Raw genomic sequence first — 21,343 nt, 5'->3', positions numbered from 1 at the left:
TTGTTCTCAGATAAACCTTACCTAGACATATATTTCTTGATCAGCTATGTATAATTTGTCAGTAGGTTGTAGGAGTAATATGGTTCCCTCTGGTTTTCAAAACTAGCTAGGCATTGTTTATCTCTCGCATTGTCTCACCCTCCACCATCATTTTCCTATTTAAGGTGCCCCCATCTCCTACCTTTCTCCCTTACTAATACCCTTCTCCTATGGTCCTACCTCTTTTGATCTCCTTCTTTCTCTTTATCCCCTAGGTTCGTTGTATGCCCTTCCCTCCACCCTCCCTTAAACTAACCCATTTTTTATCCATATTTCCCTTATTAAGACCTGTTTCCTACTGTTCTTCTCTTTCAGGTTATTTCTTTTCCTCTACTTCCCTGTTTGCTTTCCATTATCCTGGTTCCTGTAGTTATGTTTGGTTGCATACTTATTTATCAGAGTCTGGTTCTAGGATCCACACATGAGACAGAACATCTGTCGATTATTTTTCTATGTTACTTCACTTAGTATAACAGTTTCTAATTCTATCCATTTACTTGCAAATTTCATGGTTTCATCTTTCTTTACTGCTGAGAAAAACTCCATCATATAAATGAACCACATTTTCATTATCCACTCATCAATTGAGGAACACTTAGTTTGCTTCCATCTCTTAGCTATTGTGAAAAGACCAGCAACAAACATGGATGTACAAGTGTCTCTGCAATAGGATGAGTTCTTTGAGTATATGCCAAGAGGTGGTATAACTGGGTCAAACGGTAGGTTCGTAGTTTTTTAAGAGTTCTCCACACTGCTTTCCATAGTTGTTGAACCAGTTGCAGCCCCACCAGCAGTGGATGAGTGTTCCCCTTTCCCCACATCCTCTCCAACATTTGGTATCATTTGTTTTCTTGTCTTAGCCAGTCTGACTGGGGTAAGGTGAAATTTTTAAAGTGGTTTTAATTTGCATTTCCCTAATTATTAGCGATGTTGAACATCTTTTAAGATGTTTCATAGTCATCTTTACTTCATCTTTTAAGAACTCTCTGTTCAGCTCCTTAGCCCATCTTTTAATAGGGTTGCTTCTTGTCTTGGTTCTCTGTTTTTTGAGATCGTTATATATTCTGGTTATTACACCTCTGTTGGATGTGTCACTGGTGAAGCTTTTCTCCCATTCTGTGGGTTTTCTGTTTGTTTCCTTGGTTGTCTCCTTTGATGTACAGAAGCTTTTTAGTTTAATGAGTTCCCATTTGTTAACTCTTGCCCTTGTTTCCTGAGCAATTGATGTCCGGTTTAGAAAATCCTTTCCTACATCTATATCTTGTAGGTTTTTTCCCAATATTTTCTTCTAATAGTGTCAGAGTTTCAGGCTTTACGTTGAGGTCTTTGAGCCATTTGGAATTGTCTTTTGTGCAGGGTGAAAGATGGTGGTTTAGTTTCATTCTTCTACAAGTGGAGATCCAGTTTTGCCAGCACCATTTGCTGAACATGCTGTCTTTCCTCCAGTTAATGTTCTTAGCCCCTTTGTCAAATATCAGGTGGCTGAAATTGCATTTACTCATATTTGGGTCTTCAATTTTGTTCCATTGATCTATGGGTCTATTTTTGTGCCAGTACCATGCTGTTTTTATGACTATAGCTCTGTAATACAACTTGCTATCTGGTATAGCAATACACCCAGCATTGCTCTTAGTGCTCAGGGTTGTTTTGGCTATCCGAGGTCTTTTGTGTTTCCATATGAATCTTAGGATATTGTTTTCCAATTCTTTGAAAAATGTCATGGGGATTTTGATTGGCATTTCATTGAATCTATAAATGACTTTTGTTAGGATGGTCATTTTCACAATAGTAATTCTTCCAATTCATGAGCACTGGAGATCCTTCCCTCTTCTGCTGTCTTCCTTAATTTCTTTTTTTAAATATTTAAAGTTTGCATTGTAGAGTTCTTAAATGTCTTTGGTCAGATTTATTCCAAGATATTTTATTTCATTTTTTGCCGTTATTGTGAATGGGAGTGTTTCCATGTGTTCTTTCTCCGATTGCTTGTTATTGGTATATAGAAAGGCTTTTGTAGGTTAATTTTGTAACCTGCCATTTTATTGTACATATTAATAATTTATAGGAGTTTTTGGGTCGAATTTTTGGTGTCCCTTCGATATAATATCATACCATCTGCAAAAAGGATAATTTGATCAATTATTTTCCAATTATTACTTCTTTAATTTCCTTCTCTTGTCTTATTGCCCTTGCAAGAGTTTCTAGTACTATGCTAAAGAGAAGTGTGGATGGGGACAGCCTTGTCTGTTTCCTGATTTCAATGGGAATGCTTGCAGTTTTTCTCCATTTAGAATGATGTTGGCTGTGGGTTTGTTATATATGGCTTTAATTATGTTGAGGTATTTTCCCTTCAGTCCAATTACCTCTAGGACTTTGAACATAAATGCATGTTGAATTTAATCATAGGCCTTCTCTGCATCTATTGAGAGGACCATGTGGTTCTTGTCTTTGAGCCCATTTATATGATTTATGACATTTATTGACTTATGTAAATTGAACCATCCCTGCATCTCTGGGATAAAGCCAGCTTCATCAAGGTAGATGATGTTTTTGATGTTATGTGGTTTGCAAGTATTTTATTGAGAATTTTTGCATCTATGTTCATTAAGGATATGGGTCTATAGTTTTCTTTTTTGGTTGTAACTTTACCTGGCAGTGGTATTAGAGTGATGCTGGCTTCATAGAAGGAATTTGGAAGTTCCCTCCATTTCTATTTTTTTGAATAAATTAAGTAGTATTGGATGCAGGTCTTCTTTAAACGTCTGATAGAATTCTGCTGTAAATCTGTCTGGTTCTTGGCTTTTTTTAGTCAGTAAGTTTTGTATTACAGTTTCAATTTCTTTTTCTGTTATGGGTCTGTTTAAGCTGTTAATCTCTTCTTGGTTTAGTTTTTGTGGTTCCCATGCCTTTAGATATCTGTCCATTTCTTGTAGGTTTTCAAATTTAGTAGTATTCCATTATAATGTTCTGGATCTTTCTGATGTCTCTTGTGATGTTTCCCCTTTCATCTCTGATTTTGTTGATTTGGAGGTGCTCTTTCTTTCTTTTGGTTAACTGGGCTAGTGGTCTGTCAATGTTTGTCTTTTCAAAGTACCAGCTCTTGGAGTTGTTGATTATTTTATTGTTTTCTTTGTTTCAATTTCACTAATTTCTGCCCTGATTTTTGTCATTTCTTCTTGTCTGCTGGTTTTGGGTTTTGTTTGTTGCAAGTGCTGTAGGCACTTGGAGCTATAAACTTCCCTCTAAGGACAGCTTTCAGTGTGTCCCAGAGGTTTTGTCATGTTGTATTGTCCTTTTCATTTAATTCCAGGAATACTTTTATTTCTTTCTTAATTTCTCCTTTGACCCATTCATCATTCAGGAATGTGTTGTTTAATCTCCATGTCTTCATGTGGTGATTAGGGCTTTCTGGTGTTGATTGTAAGCTTTTTTACATTGTGGTGTGATAGAATGCATGGAATTATTTCAGTCTTTTTCTATTTGTTGAGGTTTGTTTTATGCCCCAGTATATGGTCGATTTTGGAGAAGGTTCCATGGGGAGATGAGTAGAAAGTATTTCCTTTGGTGCTTGGGTGGAATAATCAGTAGATGTCTGTTAAGTCCATTTGTTATATGGTATTGTTTATTTCAGATGTCTCTCTGTTAATTCTCTGTCCTCTTGACTTATCTAATGGAGAAAGTGGGTACTGAAGTCCCTTACTATTAATGAGTTGGGGTTAATCTGGGTCTTAAAGTCCTGTAGTATTGTTTTTATGAAGTTGGATGTACCAGAGTTTGGTGAATATATGTTCGTGATTGTAACATCTTCTGGATTCATTGTTCCTTTGATCAAAAGGAAGTGGCACTCTTTCTCTCTTCTGATTAGTTTTAGTTTAAAGCCTATTTTGTCAGATATTAGAATTGCTTCACCTTCTTTCTTCTTAGTGCCATTTGCTTGGTATATTTTTTTTCCATCCTTTCACTTTGAGATAGTGTCTGTCCTTAAAAGAGATATGAGTTTCTTGCAGACAACAAAAGATGGGTTTTGTTTCTTAATTCATTCACATAGTCTGTGTCTTTTGACTGGGGAGTTCAGTACATTAATATTTAAAGTTATTAATGAAATATGTGTATTGAATCCTGTCATTTTTATTTCTGTTTACATTCTTGATATAGCTGTACTTTTCAACGTTATACCTTCATTGTATTTCTTTCTGCAATCCCTTGGGAATAGTCATTCCTTTCTTCAGCTCTTTGTATTGCTTCTAGAACTCTCTGAATGGCTGGTTTTGTGGACATGAATTCCTTCGGGCTATTTATATCATTGGAGATTTTTCTTTACCCTTCGACTATAATAGACATTTTGGCTGGGTATAGTAATCTGGGTTGGCATCTGTGGTCATTTAAAACTGGGAATACTTTGGTCCAGGCTCTTCTGGCTTTCATAGTTTGCACTGAGAAGTCAGCTGTAATCCTAATGGGATTGTCTCTTTTATTTTGTACGTGTAGTGTTTTTCCTATGATGTGCTGTGGAGAGTTTCTTTTCTGGTCCTGTCTGTTTGGTGTTCTATATGCTTCTTGTATTCGTGTGGGTCTGTCTTTCTTTAATTTTGGGAAATTTTCTTCCATGAATTCATCCTATTGGTGAGGCTTTCTCCTGTCGTTTCTAATTGGCTTACTGTTTCACTTCCTTCTTCATTTCAGTCTGGATATTCTTCAATATTTCTCTTTTCTGAATTCATTCAGAAGTTTATTCCTATCTTCTTTCAGTTCTTTGATTTCTTTTTTGTGTGTTCTTTAAATCACTGAATTCTTTTATCATGTTTATAATTCTTCTTTTGAGTTCCATGTCCTCTCCTGTCGTTTCTAATTGGCTTACTGTTTCACTTCCTTCTTCATTTCAGTCTGGATATTCTTCAATATTTCTCTTTTCTGAATTCATTCAGAAGTTTATTCCTATCTTCTTTCAGTTCTTTGATTTCTTTTTTGTGTGTTCTTTAAATCACTGAATTCTTTTATCATGTTTATAATTCTTCTTTTGAGTTCCATGTCCTGCATTAGCTCTAGGGGGCTTCTCATTGTACTCCTCTAGAGGACTATTGGTATTTGATTGGGATATGTTATTTTGGTTTTTCATGTTAATTTTTTCTCTGTGATTTTGACATGTGAATTTCTTTTGTAGTTTCTTCTGCTTTTGTGAGACTTAGGCCTTCAAGTTTAGGTCTGCTTCTTTTTGTGAACTTTATGTGTCTTTGTGGTTTACTTTTTGGGCATGAATAGCTGGTTCATCTAAGCTTCTGCTTCTCTCTTTTGATTTTGTATTGGAGTGGTGGGATTGCTTTTGTCTTCAGGAGTTCCCACAGAGGCCTAATTCAGATGAGGGTCAGATGTTTTCCGGCTTTCTCCTAAGGTCTTGATCCCTCCAGGAATGATTTTGGCCTCAGGAATTTGGGGGTTGGACTGGCCTGGGAGCCTGGCCCAGGAAAGATACAGGTCTAAGGCAGCTGGTGGCCATGCCACCCAGAAATGCAAAGGCAGATGGGGTAGGAAGAGGCCCTGAGGACTCCTGGGGACTGCACTGAGGAGCTGGGTTGGTCTGGATGCAAAGGATCAGGAAGAGGAAAGGTCAGCACCCACATCCCAGAAAGAGGCTGGAGGGTGGTGCAGGCCCAGGGGAGCAGAGGGAGGTGAGCATGGGGCCAGGCCCAGAAGCAGTGCTCCTGGGGCCCAGAGAAGGCACAACATTGGTCTGGATGAAAAGTATCAGGAAGCAATGGTGGTTCCCCTGGTGTCTGAGCCCCAAGACAAGGAATGGGACAGCACCCAAAGTAGGAGGAGAGAAGAGTGTGGGAGATGGGAGAGTGAATGGGGCTGGGGGAATCAAGACTTGGAGGGCCCAATGGACTTACCCTGGAGAGAGGCCTATGGGTAGGAGAGAGGCCTGAGGTGTGTCCTGCAGGCCCAGGGAAGCAGAGGGAGGTGAGGGTAGGCCCAGGCCCAGAAACAGTGCTCCTGGGGCCCCGAGAAGGCACTGAGTTGGTGTGGATGAAAAGGATCAGGAAGCAGTAGTGGTTCCCCAGGTGTCTGGGGCCCCAAGACAAGGAATGGGACAGGACCCAAACTAGGAGAGACCGTCAGGGGAGATGGGAGGGTGAATGATGCTGGGGGAGCCAAGGCATGGAGGGTGCAATGGACCTACCCCGGAGAGAGACCTCTGTTGGGTCTTTTAGGCCCAGGGAAGCAGAGATAGGTGAGTGATTCATAGTATTTTTGAAGTGATGATATTAAATGAGTTTGAAGGTGGTGTGTCAAATTCTTCCCCAATGACTATGAAGTCAATGGTCCTGTCAAGTTCTGAAGAAAGATTACATATCCTGCAATAAATCTGAAACTATCTAGCATGCTAAGAACTGAAATATTAGGCCAAATAAATTGCTAAGTGTATTAAGTTCCTAGTGTGTTTGGAAAGATTTTTATGCTTTGTAAAAGATGATCTTAAGAATAAGGACGTGGCTTTTCATAGTAAGCATTAAAGACATATGTGATCTCTTTCTAGAATTTCTGAGACCATCTGCCTAGGACTTCACATATCCTCCTAGCTGAGTCCTCATACTGTTTCATCAGCTTGGAGGGTCTAAATGAAGACTCATAGCTATGACTTGCAGGATTTATTCTTAGGATATTACTTTAGCCCTACTCACATATTTATAGACATAGAAGAATAATCAAATATAGAAACACATAACTGTGGGTCAATGTAACTTAACAAAGAAGGTTCATTCCCTGTTTGTGTTTTCATTATTGTTATTACTACTAATAATAATAATTAGTAGTAATTATTAATACTATGTATTTTGAAAACACATGAAACTGTATTAAGCAGAGACTTGAAATTTGGTCAAAACTAAAATATTTATAATTAATTTCTATTTTGGATAACATATTTCTAGTATTAAATGCTCATAAAATTGCATGGAGTCCAGATTTTGCTTCCCAAATACTCATGTGGCTAGGTTCAACCCCTGGAAGATGGTCAACCTATCAAACATCGCACTTGATGTAAACGGACTCTCCCTCCCCCATAAGATATCAGTTGACAATAGTTCCTTAGCCCCTGCCTCCTCTCCCATGCTTGGATTTTGAGAGAGGATGAAGAGCAAGGTGGGGGGCAGGGGGATGGAAGCTATCTGAGAAGAATGGGAGAAGGGGTTTTAAATGAACAAAGTGGACTGTAGGAAACTCTCACAAGATTGATAAAAACATGTTTAATTTGGCTCAACTGGAAAATACGTTAAAAACTGTTAAATAATTTTACAATTAAATTTATAAAGCAGCATTGCTAATTAGCTAGCATAGCATATGTAGCAGCATTTTTCCAGCCTGTGTATATGAACTGTCTAGGTCATTTAAGGTTGTCTCTAGAGTAACAGCTTTCTTTTTCCCATACTGGGAAATAGGTAAAATATTCCACCCCAATTTTTAAATATTTTATTGAATTTTTGTGATTTTCATGGAATATAATTTGATGGTATTTAGATCTCCTCCTCTATATGCACCTCACCTTACTACCCCCCACCCAATTTAAGGATATATATATATATATATCCCATAGAATATATATATATATATATATATATATATGTATCACATAGAATCTGATTTATGTCCCCAAATGTCTTTCAGTGTGGGCTCATCCACTGGAACCTAGTTAACCTGCCAAGTGTCCTGCCCTGTAAGAGACTGTCTATCCCCCTCTAACTCAATGAGAGGGAACATATATGTGGTACTGTAAATGTAGCCAACTACATATGGGTGGAAAAGTCACAGATCCTAGTTAAAACGCCACTTTTGCCACATTCCCAGGCCAACCTAATTTCTTACTGTATTCTAAATATGCACCCTCATATTTACCTCTTGCCAATCATCAAACAAGCTTTTTTTGTGCAACAGATGGTGACTATTAAAGAGTTCCACAACTTAACAAATGCAGAGGATGTGTCTGTGAGATGCTTATCCCTAAGTGACACTTCCTCAATGCAACCTCTACACATAGGATGAATGCATCTCTCAACTCTCACCAGAGAAATTTCCTTATGCAACACAGTGATTAACACAGAAATGCACAAGTAGAGAACGTACAGAGAACAAGAAGGCGTAGAGTGCTTATCCCTGAATAGGACACCTATTTGACTCCAGTTCCTAGAAGTTATTCAATTGTATCAATGAATATTCCACTCAACTTGGAAACACAAAATTAGCCTTCTAATTTCATTCAGTCCAGTCTTCTTCTTGTGGTGGCAGGGTGCAATTAACTTCAGCCTTAATTTTTTTTACCCCCAGCTTAGACTCCAGCACCCACACTGACCCCAGGTCATTAGGGTACACTGATATTTACTGAAAGGGGCTACTAAGCCAAACATATGGAAAGGATCTTATTCCCTCCATCATTTAGTTGGTTCTATCTGAAATTCCCATTTTCTCTTATTCCTCCACCTCACACATCTCTGCCTTATCTTCTCCAACAGCTTTTACTTATATATTTTACTTATATATTTTTTAACTCTACCCCTGCTCCCCGCCCCCCGCCCCGCCCCATCAGTATTCCTATGAAGGATCTCTCAGTTCAGGGATAGAAGTGCTTCTGTGTGTCCTTCTGCTGTGGCGTATATAGCTTGCTATTTGTTTTTTGTGTGCCTGCCACCTTCCTCAAGTGACAAACTTCTCATAAACACAGTCTTTGTCTTCATATGCTTACCACTCCAGCGCCAAGCCAACGGGTAAGTGCACATTCTCCCGCCATGCTTGCTAAATGAGTGCTGCTAACGCTCTCACTTTGTGTTTGTCTCTAACAACAGCACAGTTTCTCTTTGTCTCTTTCCTTTCTGCTTTTCTCTTCTCTTTCTTTTGTTATGTAGCCCAGGTTAGCCTCAAACTTGCTATGTAGCTGAGGATGACCTTAAATTCCTATTGCTTCTGCCTCCCAATTTTGGGGATTACAGATGAGTATCACCACACAATCCAATTATTTAGTAACGGGACTCTAGCTATTTTTCAAATGTAGTGCAGAAAGTTTTGCTCTCTTTTCTATTGCTTATCTCACTTGCATTTTTGTTGCTTTATCTTTTTCTTCATTCCTCCCATCTTCCGTCTGTTAATTTGCTTCATTTTATTCCTTTAAAGCCCTTTATTTTATAGCAAAACATTTTCTGAGCCATATCTAATCCTTAGTGACTAGACGTTTTTGATTCGTAAACTCAGTCTTGCTAGGACTGCACCATTAATACCTCTCTTTAAACTTCTCTCTGTAGACCTCCCATACTGGCAGACCTGCACTGCTGTATTATTTTGGATCACTCATAGTTTTATGAACCACGCTAATGTAGATAATCACATGGAGTCATGAACTCAGCTTAAGATGCAGAGAGTGCATGTTTCACCTTTGCACTAACATTCCAATTTCAGAACTATTAGGCAACTTAATCCCCACGTAAGCTTCCCTAGAATAACTGTCCGGGTTTGGTTCCTATGTGTCAGCCCTGTGATTCTGCCTGAGCCTCTTGCTTTCTTCTGTCCTGTCTAATTTGGTTCTCCATAGGCCAGGGTAGAATTATACATCATATGTCAGGAATCAGAGTGGAAAAGTAAGGAAGAAACTGTTTCACACACTTCGTGTTGGGGATAGTTGTCAGTACAAGAACCTTACTGCTGTGTGTTTGCTCTAACGTCAAGTGACTGCGTACAACCAATAAACTCATTCTAGTCTTGGGGAATGGATCGCTCAGAGATTCTTCCTCATAGAGCCCAATAATATTCTCACCCCAGTTGTGGGGAATGGATCATGTAGATTTTCCTTCAAATGTCATTGGATTTATTTGTCTTTAAAAATATGACACACTCCATATACTCCACACACCACAACAGATGTGCCCACCAGCGATAGGCCTTAACAAACATGACAGAATGCATAAAATCCAGTGGGGTGGTGCTATGGGGAGTGTGGATGGGGAAGGGGGTCTAAATATAATTAAGATATAGTGTATAAAATGCAATAAAAATTCAATAAAATGTACATTGAGAAAAATAAGAATTTTGAAAAAGAAAAAAATGACTTCATATTTATTTTTTAAATGAGGAAAACAATACTTTGTCTGACTAAATGTCACTTTCCACTGTGGCTGATTCTCATATTCTAATTTAAATTATAAAACTCCACCTGCCCCACCCCCATGCTCCTGGTCTATAGATTCTTTAGTGTTTATTTAGTTTGCTAAATAATTTCCTTCTTTCTTGTTGCTATTATCCTCTGTGTGGGATTCACTGTTAAAGCATAAGTTGCATAAGGGGGAAGTTTTTATTTTTAATCTCTGTGTCAGCCCTCAATGTCCCCAGGAAACTAGAACAGTACTTGGCACATATAGGAACTCAAAAAATATCCATTGGGTGAATGAATGAATGAACGGGAGATGAAAGCATCTCTTCAAGATATTCCATATGAATAGATGCACATCTTTTATATCAGAATCAGAATATTGAAAATAATACTAGCTCTTTCCAACTTAAAGGATGTAAGATGAATGATTTTTAAAATGGGTATTTATATTTGGTGTTCCCATTCTCTGATGGCATCATATCTTAAAATTAAATATGACCCTGCTCAAGCTCAAAATGTGTTCCCGGGTTTTGTTTATTAATCAATGGACAACTTCCAACATTCCAAGGTACTGACTCATAGTTCCCATGTGAACAGCTTCATGAATAGACCTTACATTACCTATTCCTCAGAATAGTCAACTCCCAGCTGCCTCTTCTTACTGGGCCCATGATTTCATTCTGGAATTTGTTTTCACTCACAGGCTATCTATAGTGGTGACTAAAAGAACATATGGGAGTGAGTGAAAAGCTGCAGGTGAACTCAAATTTAAGATGAAATCCGCTGGGGATACAGCTCAGTTGGAAGAGTGCTTGCTTGGCATACATGAAGCCCTGGGTTCTGTCCTCACTACCACCAAAGGAGGACAAGAAAGAAAAAAGAAAAGTGCCCTCCAAACAAAAATGACTACTGACATGAAAAACAATCCGTACTTTGCAAAATGCTTCACTAGTAGATTATTTTAAATATTTTCTTAATTTTATGTGTATGTGTATGAGTATATTGCCTGCATGTGTGTAAGTGCACCCATGTTGTGCAATGCCCACAGAAGCCAGAAGAAGGTACCAGATTGCCCTGCAACTGGAGTTACAGACAGTTGTTAGCTAACATGTGGGTGCTGGGAATCAAACCCTGGCCCTCTCTAAGAGCAGTGAGTGCTCTTAACTGCTGAGCTATTTCTCCAGCCCCTAGTAGATTATTTTAAATGGCAAAAAACTGACAATATTTTCTTACATGTCTCTGATGTGAATAAAAGTGCAAAACCAGGAAATTGCCTAGAATCTGCAAGAAGGAAAACATTCTTAAGCTGGGAGCCTCATGTCAACTATGATTTGTTCAGAGACAGGTTCTCAAAGCTTGTTTTCTGGGTTTCGTTCTGAGAGACACAACTCAGGCAGAGCAGAGCACATGGGGCCAACGATCTTCACGGAAGCTGCTTTGTGACTAGATGTCTGACTTATTTATATGCTTCCAAATGAAGCCTTTTTATTAAATGGATGCTGCTATTAAATTTCAAGTATCCTTTTACTCGATTTCATTTAATTTTGTTGACCTTCAGCATTTAGGAAATGGTCTCCTTCCTGATCCAAGGGAATTCACAGACTCAAGACAATTAAGCTGTATAACTGAAGTTGTGCAGAAACAAAATCCTGACAGTAGACAGTCATTTCTATGATAAAATCATTGGTCTCCAGCATATTTCAAATGGAACACAAAGTTTTCTTGTCTTAATTTTATTATTAGAAAATAGTTTAGAGAAGAGACTGTCACTCCTCCTTGAAGGCAACATTTTAATATGTGGGTTGTTTATACTTACTTTGCTGACTTGAACTCTCTTTCCACCTAGCTACATACAATTTAGTAAATGTAAATTTCCAGGTAAAGGAATGAAATGAATAATCAGCATCTAAGTCATTTCCTATGAGAAGAGTGAACAATGAGTTCTTTGGAAATATGCCATCCTCTAACATAGTGATGCCCAACATATGCGCATTATAAAATTTAATGGAGTGAAATGGTCTGAGTGTGGGCTGCTTCTCTGTTGCATCACAGACACTTGACTTGTGGGGACTTAAAGGACAAAAACAGGTTTCTCTGTCAGTTTTGAGTAAATTCTTATGAGACAGCATTATACTAAATACCTGATTTTAAATGAAAAACAAGATATTCAAAAAATCCCATATATATGTTATGCACATGCCAATATCTTGGAAATATTAATACCTAGAAGGGCTCTACTACTCAAATGGTAGAAGAAAATTGACTAGAAAAAATGTTCAGTTTGTTTTGCAAAATAATTCAGAGATGGTCATTACATAAATAAAGAATGGATTTAGCTTTTCTAGAGCAGAGCAAAGAAAAAGAAATACAGCAGGTAGTTTTCAAAGCTTTTTTAAAAGGCCTTGAATGAATGACTTTTAAGATACATTACATCTGTCAGCCCTTTACATGTTGTGACTTAGAATACTAAAATTAAAATTATGTTTTAAAGAATAAAATCTAAGAGCAGGCACTGTCATATAAAAACATTGCAAGTAATATAATCTTGATGAAGAATTAACCACCCATGCTATTCTGCGCATTATTTGATCCAGACATTTTTGTATGAAAACTAGGTTGTTTTCCCTACAGGCGGTGGCTTTACATTTTTCTGCGTTGTCTAGAGCTTCTGGGCTCAAGAGATCCTCCTTCCTCAGCCTTACAAGTAGCATGGTACCTGCACTTCCCTTTTACCAATAAAATACAGATTTGTTTTATTCTCTAACCCTTCCTACTTGCAGATCAAATGTTAGTACTGAAGACTTCTTTCTACTGCTTACTTTTCAACTTACTGTTTTCAAAGTATCTGAAGAGTCCTTGATACAGTGGCCTATGCCGTTAATCCGGCGCTGGGGAGGCAGGGCAGGGCAAGCAGGGCAGGCATGGGGAGGCATGGGGAGGCAGGACAGGCAGGGCAGGTGTGGGGGGGCAGAACAAGCAGGGCAGGCAGAAGGGGCAGGGCAAGCAGGGCAGGCAGGGGGAAGCAGGGGGAGGCAGGGCCTGGGAGGGGGAGGCAGGGCAGTCAGGGCAGGCAGGAGGAGGCAAAACTCGGTAAGATGGAGGTCAGCCTGGTCTACATAGTGAGTTCCAGGTCAGCTGGGGCTACAGAAAGATCCTGGTTCAAAAAAAAAGTATCTAATGAACGTTGTACAATGATTTTTATATTATTACAAAACAGGTTGAGTATCCCTTAACTGAAATACTTGTGATTTTCTGGATTTGGAAAAAGTTTCCTCAGGTTTTGGAATATTTCCATGTATATAATGAGAAATCCTTGATAGAGGGCCAAAGCTTAAGCACAAAATCCGTTTGTGTTTCATATACAAGCCATATACTCAGCCTGAAAGTATTGCAAAATATTTTTATTACTTTTATTTTATGTGTGTTAGTGTATTGCCTGCATCTGTGTAAGTACACCTGTGTAGTGCCATGCCTATGGAGGTCAAAAGGCATAGGATCCCCTGGAACTGGATTTACAGATGGTTGTTAGCCACCATGTGGGTGCTGGGAATCTAACCCAGACTCTCTGTAAGTGCAGTCTGTGCTTTTAACCACTAAACCATCTCTCCAGCCCCCTGAAAGTATTTTTATACAATGCTTTCATTCATTCGTATTTTGAAGCCATCTCTCCAGCCACCTGAAATTATTTTTATAGAATACTTTTATTCGTATTTTGAGCAGAGCCTATCACATGAAGTCAGGTGTGGAATGCTCCATTTACAGTATCATGGTGGCTGCTGTGTATTCTAAATTAAAACACGTCCTTCTAGAGGGGTGAAGGAAGTTGTTAAGACTCAGGACGCTAATGAAACTCACCAGGTTCAGGAAGCTCTCTGAACTTAGAAGACTCGTGGACCCACACTCTACGGTTATGTAAGCAGTGAATAACTGCTGGGAGAAAGTAGACTGCGGGCTACCTCCAAACTGGATGGGGAGCTCCAGGGATGCTTCTTCTGAGACTTTTTGTATGGTCGGCTGAGAGGGAATGTTAGTGATGCAGCTGCTTTGAGTCACCCGGACTACTGTAAGGAACCCCAGTAACCCCATTGATTCACCAAGGTACACTTGGGTGGAATCGTTTCTTTGGTTTGTTATTGGTATCTGGGATGAGCATGTGTTTGTTCACAGCTGTCCAAGGAACGTGCAACAGTGGCACTCAAAGGAAGGGAGAAAAGGCCCATGAAGCCCCGCGGTAGGGGCAGTTAATATTGTTGGGGGAAGTGGGGCATTTTCTTCAACAATGTAGCCATGGATAAATTGCTCATGCTCCAGTAAATAACTGCCCACTCAACTTTCAGTAATTAACAGTAATTAAACTCAGTGGGTCACACCAAAAAGCAAACATTAAAGTAGGAGGGGGACTTATTGGAAGAAGGGCTTCAGCTAAGAGAGGAACCCGATGCAAGTGACCAAAATTCATTATATAAATAGATGAAATCGCCAATCAACATTTTAAAAAAATCTTAGTACCATTCCCAATATAGGTACTATGTCATTATTTAAAGGGAGACGTGGGTAATAAATGCATATTTTTCCATTAAATACAGTTTTGAAATTTGAAGCACTTCAGATTTCAAATATTTAAAATTCAAAAATTCATTTATATGTTGGGAGCCTGGAAGCCTGAGGTTCAACTGAGTCTCAGCTACCTCTCAATACTGCTGACAGGCCTGAGCTGGCAGCTTTCCATTCTGCCCGCAGCCTTGGCCTGGAAACTCTGGTAGGCAGCCGCTGGCTTGCAGCTGGGGCTCACAGCCTTGGCCCAAAACCTTGGTTTGAAGCTGGGGCCAGATAGCCTTGCTAGATAGCCTTGGCCCACGGCCTTGCTCTCCTTTCTTGCATACGGTTCTCTTCTTCTATAATCAGAGATTCCTCCCTTAATGTGCATCAGAGTGCTTGTGCTCTGACTGATGTAATGGTTTACAGTTTGTGTTCCTTTGTTCTTATTCTCTATAAAAACTCTTGCTTGTGCTTCAATAAACAAGACTTGATCAGAATCCTGTCTTCTCTCCATTTCTCTAGTCCTTGCCTCATTTTCATCCCCACCCCCCAATCCAGGTACCCCGTTGCAGACCCTGTGGGCCGGGGCATTTATAGAGTTAGCCAAATTGTTTATTCTAATTGTTTTTCTCCCATATCTATATCATCACCTAAATTCATGAACTTATGAATTTTATGTGTTTGATGTTTTAATTTATGTAAGTCAAGTCTCCTAAGAATCATTGGGGAACCGAGCCTATAAAGTCTGTCTCAAAGGAAATGTGAGTGGAATGAGGCAACATGCACACAGAAGCATCATGCCATGACCAGCCAGTCTGTAAGTGAGCCAAGGGGAGCAAGTGGAAGAGCTGCTGGGGGAAATTAAACATAACCTGGGAATCTAGGGGTGGATCATCAGGCATAGAATTTGAGTAAGGAACATTAGACTTCCTGTGATGCTCAGGGCCTGCAGTTGAGGATAGAGGTTGGGAAATCAACCAACAGGCATTGATAGTTCGGGGACAGAGATATCAGTTTACGTTGCTTATTAAATTCCAAAATATAAGATTTTAGGTATCCAAAATTTAAAGTTCTATTGTAAGCATAATTATGTATGCATATTTATAAAATATTGTATAAGTATAATTACAAAAGTTTATGGATGAATAATAAGTGATCATTCATTGAACTATGAAGGTCTTAGAGATAGCTACCTAGGTGTTTAAACTGTAGGTAAATACATTAGAGCTACTCATATAGTCAGATAAACTGAAAGTTTTTAGCTATCACACTATTGTGATACATGTGTTTATGTCCTTGGAATGAAATAAATCTTCCAATAGGATAACATTACTAATGCACTCTGATAGTGTAGGCTTTGTGAAGCTTATAAAAATTTCTCAGAGTAAAATAAGCTATATATTAAATAGTTTATTATGTTTCCATCAGAGTCGTAAATATAGATACCGTGAAAGAACTCAAATGGTCTCATAGTGAAAGCAGTTTCTTCCTTTTGTAAAAGTTCTTTTGCAATGCACAGACAAAATAAAATGAAAATAAAATTACCTACTGTGTTTATCTTTACTACACTTTTCTTTCTGTGTTCATGATATTTCAGTGTGTTTGAAAATTTAACTCTAAAAATTTGTCGTGTCTTGATACTAAATAATGAATATAATACAAAATACTTTCTTGAAGTTATTGAAATAAAAAAAAATTGTTGAAAGCTTTTGCTTGTGAACCAAAGAACACAATGGTGAGCAGTTCGGATGTGCTGAGTGGAGCTGTTTACCACAAAACTTCCATCAGCTTGTCAGCTTTAGTTTTGCCCTCCCACCTGTAGCCGTACAAGCCAGTGATATCTGAACCTGACTTGTTCCCTAAAGCTTCCCTTTGGGGGCCTCTCCTGACTTATTTTTCTTTTTTTTTCTTTAGCATTCAACTATGCACACAAAGTTTAATCACAGGCTAAATAGATGTGTAAGTAATTCTTCAAGACTGGTACATAATTGAATTAGGATAGTACTTGGACATATCAAAATGAACTGAAAATGAGTAGAGATGGACATACCAATTTATATGCATTTAAAGATCTGTGCCCCCATCTATTATTAGCAAACGTCCTATTCTCACACTCACCTCCCACTCCAAAGTACATACTTAAGCTAAATGGAATCTGAGTGGATCCAGCCATATGTAAATTGCCCTGAGAATCAGGCTGTCCAGTCATAAAGTGCAGTTTCTTGAGTTTTAATGTACGCACATGAACCAAGTGAGGATCTTGCAGAACTGGTGTGAGCACAAGGATTCTGAATTTCTAATAAGATTCTGGGTGATGCTTGCGTTCTGGCCCACAGAAAAAGTTTTAATTAGAAAAGCTTTAAATTGGAGTGCAATGTTTTCCCGAATTGTAAATTGGGACATTCCATATACTAATGTAGATTCTTCATGTCAGCTGGAGATGTGACAGTTTGCTGTACGTAGTCCAGGTAACAGTCTGAAAGCTGCACTGATTGTGATCTTTAATAACTTTCACAAAACCTACAATATGCATTACTTGGCTAAGACTAAAAAGAATCCTGAATGTGCCTAATCTAGACTGATAAATGTTATCTGTATTTGTAAATAAGTTATTATCGCTGCTGAAAATTATTAGTAGTTTAATTTTAATTTATAATGTATGAACTTCTGATTTTTATTAGCATTTGTAAATCATTAATCAAATTTATGGTGGTGTGTCTAAAATGTGACCGTGCCATGTAATGTTTCATTCCAAATTCATTAAGCACTTTTGATCTAATTGTCTGAAAGTGGCTCAGGGCAATTTTATTTATTGTTTTATTTTTCCACAGACAGTCACATATATTTTGTTATTTTAAAACACACAGAGCAAAAGGAAAATATGAATTCCTTTTGTTTTTCACAAAAGAAAATATTAGTTGGTGGCCAAATACCTGGTTTTAAAGTCTAATAATGAAAATACATGCTACCTGGTTTATAGTTAGTTAAAATACATTTTAATAAATATAGAAGCATTAGTATACTGCCATTTCTCCTAAATTGTGTTTCATAAGCAATATGTTGTCATCAATTTTCTTACTAATTTTTAAATGAAACTCTCATAGATTATTTTGTATATCAAGCACTCATGTTTTATAAGGTTTGATCTCAGAAATCACATCAATATATTATGCTGACCTTCAATGCTGTGGCTGTGACCACTCTTGGGTGACATTTTGTCCCAGGATGTCTCTTCGCCTTTCTGGTTTGAATCTTTCACAGAATCATCTGACTGGCTCCCAGGGTGGCTCTTAAATGTTGGTGAACACAAACTTTGCTCAGTTTCCACTTCCTGTTAGAAGACATTAAGGGGATATATTTTAACAGCCTATCAGTGGGAAACAGATGTGGTTTTCAGGGGTTTAGAAGGCAGGAGTGAGAGAGGGAGGGGTTTTCTACCATGAATGATGTTTTCCAATATGCTTTGGGGAAATTTTTGATAACTTTGCCAAGAATTGCAAACACACATCTGATGCTTAGCTTATGTCTCTGCCACTGCTTCCACTTCTGAATTAGCTTTTCTTTTATGTATGTGTTCTACACCCCTCATAAAATAGAAATAAGGGTCACAATACAGAGTAATATGTGTTAATAGATGCTACTTCCTGGGCTTGAGAAATGTCAATGAGAGACTTTCAGAAAATAGCAATATATCAAAATTATATGTTAAAGACAGAAGGAAATGAGTTTTTTTAATGTATGCTCATCCTATAATGATAATCTTAGCAATTACAGCAGTCACAAATTATAAACACATTCAGCTACCATATAGTGAGTGTGGTTTGTCAGTTCAGAAAGATTATGAAATTGCTTCTTTCACATAGTAATCAAACATGCAGAGATAAAATGTTCCTAAAGAAACAGATAAAAATATTTAAAATGTAGTCTAGCATTCCATATTTTGTAGATCAAATAATATAATCAAACCAACCATGCCAATCATACTGCATCATTTAAAATGAAAAGTTATAGGAAGTAGGAAAGGAACAAAATAGTTTAATAAACCAAAATTATGTACTTTTAAATTAGGTAATATAACAGGCTGAAAATATTTTAATAATGAGTCATAAGTTGTAGATTTTTGTACTGAAGGATATATTTCTGAACAGTAGGCAGTTAAACAATGCTATAAATGTTTTTGCTTTTAAAAATCATTGGCCTCAAAGGGCCAAGAAACAGTTAAAAACTTAAACACATTTCATAGGTAAATAAATTTTCAGTTTTACTTTTCCTCTTACTATTTCCCACCAATTTTATTATATATATATATATATATATATATATATATGTAATATATACAATATACATTCTATATATGTGTTTGCATATGTATTCACTATAGAAACTGGGCTTAATCATTTCATTCTTAAATACATCTCAAATACGTGATATTAAGCTTTATCACTGCAATCTTTAACTGGAATAAGTGATTCACAGGAGAAAGTAGGAAAAGAAGTTTGCAGTTTTCAAAGAACTGCTTTCAGTATTTGTGTCCCATATATTATAAAATATCCACATGTTGCTACTATGTTTTGATGCATTATGCTGAAACTGATTGGAAGCTGAGCATGATCCATGGACTAAAACTGGTGACTTTAAAGAATAACATGAGTTTCATGCTGAAGCACATACGTGTGATTTGGTAAAATTGTGTAAACAAATATTTCAGCAATTGATTAAAGTGACTCATACAATATTGGTATTCTAAATGTAGACACCACACAAATCTAGTGTTTCAAATACTGAGGTGGTAAGAGATGCCATAGACAATTCACATATGAGTATAGGAAACTTGTTTCCAAGTCTTAACCACCATACCCCAGTCATTCTAAAGTATATTCTTCAGGGCCATGGTAAAGGAAATGTCTTAGTTGAGGTTTTATTGAGCTGTCTTTTATCAAGGCAGTATTCTGGTTTAGTCCCTTTCTTTCTGCTTTATGGACTGAACTCTACACATGAGTTACTTTGAGAAAGATCCACAGGCTTAAATAAATGCACAGATGCCTGTTAAGAAAGAATAAAGGGAACACTTGACAAGGAGGAGCTTAGAATCAACCTTGCTTTGGGCTGCTACATATCTGTATGTCTTCTAGCAAATCACTTGGCCTTTCTGGGACTAAGTACTGAATTTCAAGTTCACCAACCTACCATCTGCAATGTAATTTCATGTGAAGTTAAAAAAAATGGAACAGATACTAATTTTTTAGTTTCAATACTGGCAAGAATGAAACTATAATAAATTACATAAAACTTTCAAAAGTCACATAAACTGACACAGAAGAATCATCCTTGCGATGAAGTCATGCAAAGGTTCTCTTTTAAAATGATCTAAGGCTGACCTTTGATGAGTAAGTGAGATTTTACTGGGTGAAGAATTTTCAGATGGAGAAAACATGTATGAATGTCATGAGATGGGAGGATGCCCAGTGCACAGAGCTGTTGTTGACAGAACCTGAGAGAAAAAAACATGCCACTGGACGACCCACAGAAGCAGAGAGGGACTGGGTCACAAAGAGCCTGAGGAGGGCATTTTGGATATTCTCATCTTAGCGAAGTGGAAACTAAGTGAAGTTTGTTGAGTGCTCTGTGTGTGTGTGTGTGTGTGTGTGTGTGTGTGTGTGTGTGGTATGCACATGACAGATTCAGATGCATGGGGTAGAAAGCACAGTCTACCTCTACAGCAGAGTTTCCTCATCCTTGGCACTGTTGGCATTTGTGATCCAATAGTTCTTTGTTTGTGGGACCTATTCTGTGTGCTTAGGATGTTAGGCAGTGTTCCTAGTTTTACTCACTTGATGCCAGAAGGACCTGTCCCTGACTACTCAGTCATAGCAAGTTAAGTGTGTTTATATATGGCCAAAGTTCCCATGAGGAGTTATTTGGAAGGAAGCTATCACTGCATAATAGGCTAGATTAAAATTTTTCAAAACATACATAGAAGATAAGTTAGGCAAAGCACCCACTGGGGATTGGTTCCAGGACTTCCAGAGGAAAGTAAATTCTGCAGATGCCCAAGTACTTCATATGGAATGATTTAATATTTGAGTGCAATCTATACTCATCTTCCTCTATGCTTTAAGTCACCTCTAGCCTACTTATAATTCCTACTATAATGGAAATGATATATAAATAATATTGTAGTTTTATTATTATTATTGTTATTTTTGTTTTTCTAAGTGTGTTTTAAGGGTTGGGTGGTTCATTGAATCCTCAGATGTTGACCCTAAGTCTATAGATGGATCATTGTACTCTAGGAAAATCATGGCAATCTTAGATCAAGTTGATGGAGGACATAAATCAATTAATTTGAAGGTTATTTGGGTTAAAAAGTGACAAAACCAGGTAACTGAACTTTGGGATGGTGGTGATGATGAGGGAGAATTTCATTCTTTCTGGTATATACAGCAAAGTGAAATGGGATACCACTAAATTTTGTCAAAATACCACAGGAAAGCTGGTTTGTGAGGGAAATTAGATCATGAATTGGATACCAAGATGTTCAAAAGATAGTTGAACATGTAGCCCTAAGAGCTTAAACTGAACACATACTTCACAAATTGACTTTTAGTGGAAACTGAAGCAATGAATTTGGGTGAACTT

The 21,343-nt window shown here is 37.8% G+C and overlaps 1 protein-coding gene across 1 annotated transcript in view; it reads right to left on the bottom strand.

Annotated features, from left to right (window-relative positions):
* The window catches only part of Xirp2 (xin actin binding repeat containing 2), a 152,848-nt gene extending 134,915 nt beyond the window's left edge, over positions 1 to 17,933 (bottom strand). The window contains exon 1 of the mRNA XM_008849918.3: positions 17,882 to 17,933. Within this exon, the coding sequence (XP_008848140.1) occupies positions 17,882 to 17,918 (37 nt within the window). The 5' untranslated portion in view covers positions 17,919 to 17,933. The remainder of the gene's footprint in view (positions 1 to 17,881) is intronic.
* Between the last annotated feature and the right edge of the window lie 3,410 nt (positions 17,934 to 21,343).

Source organism: Nannospalax galili, unplaced genomic scaffold, assembly GCF_000622305.1.
Source record: "Nannospalax galili isolate Female #2095 unplaced genomic scaffold, S.galili_v1.0 scaffold165, whole genome shotgun sequence".
In the NCBI taxonomy this organism is placed as follows: Eukaryota; Metazoa; Chordata; class Mammalia; order Rodentia; family Spalacidae; genus Nannospalax; species Nannospalax galili.
Note: the sequence above shows the minus strand (reverse complement) of the source record. Positions and strands in the feature narration are given on the sequence as shown.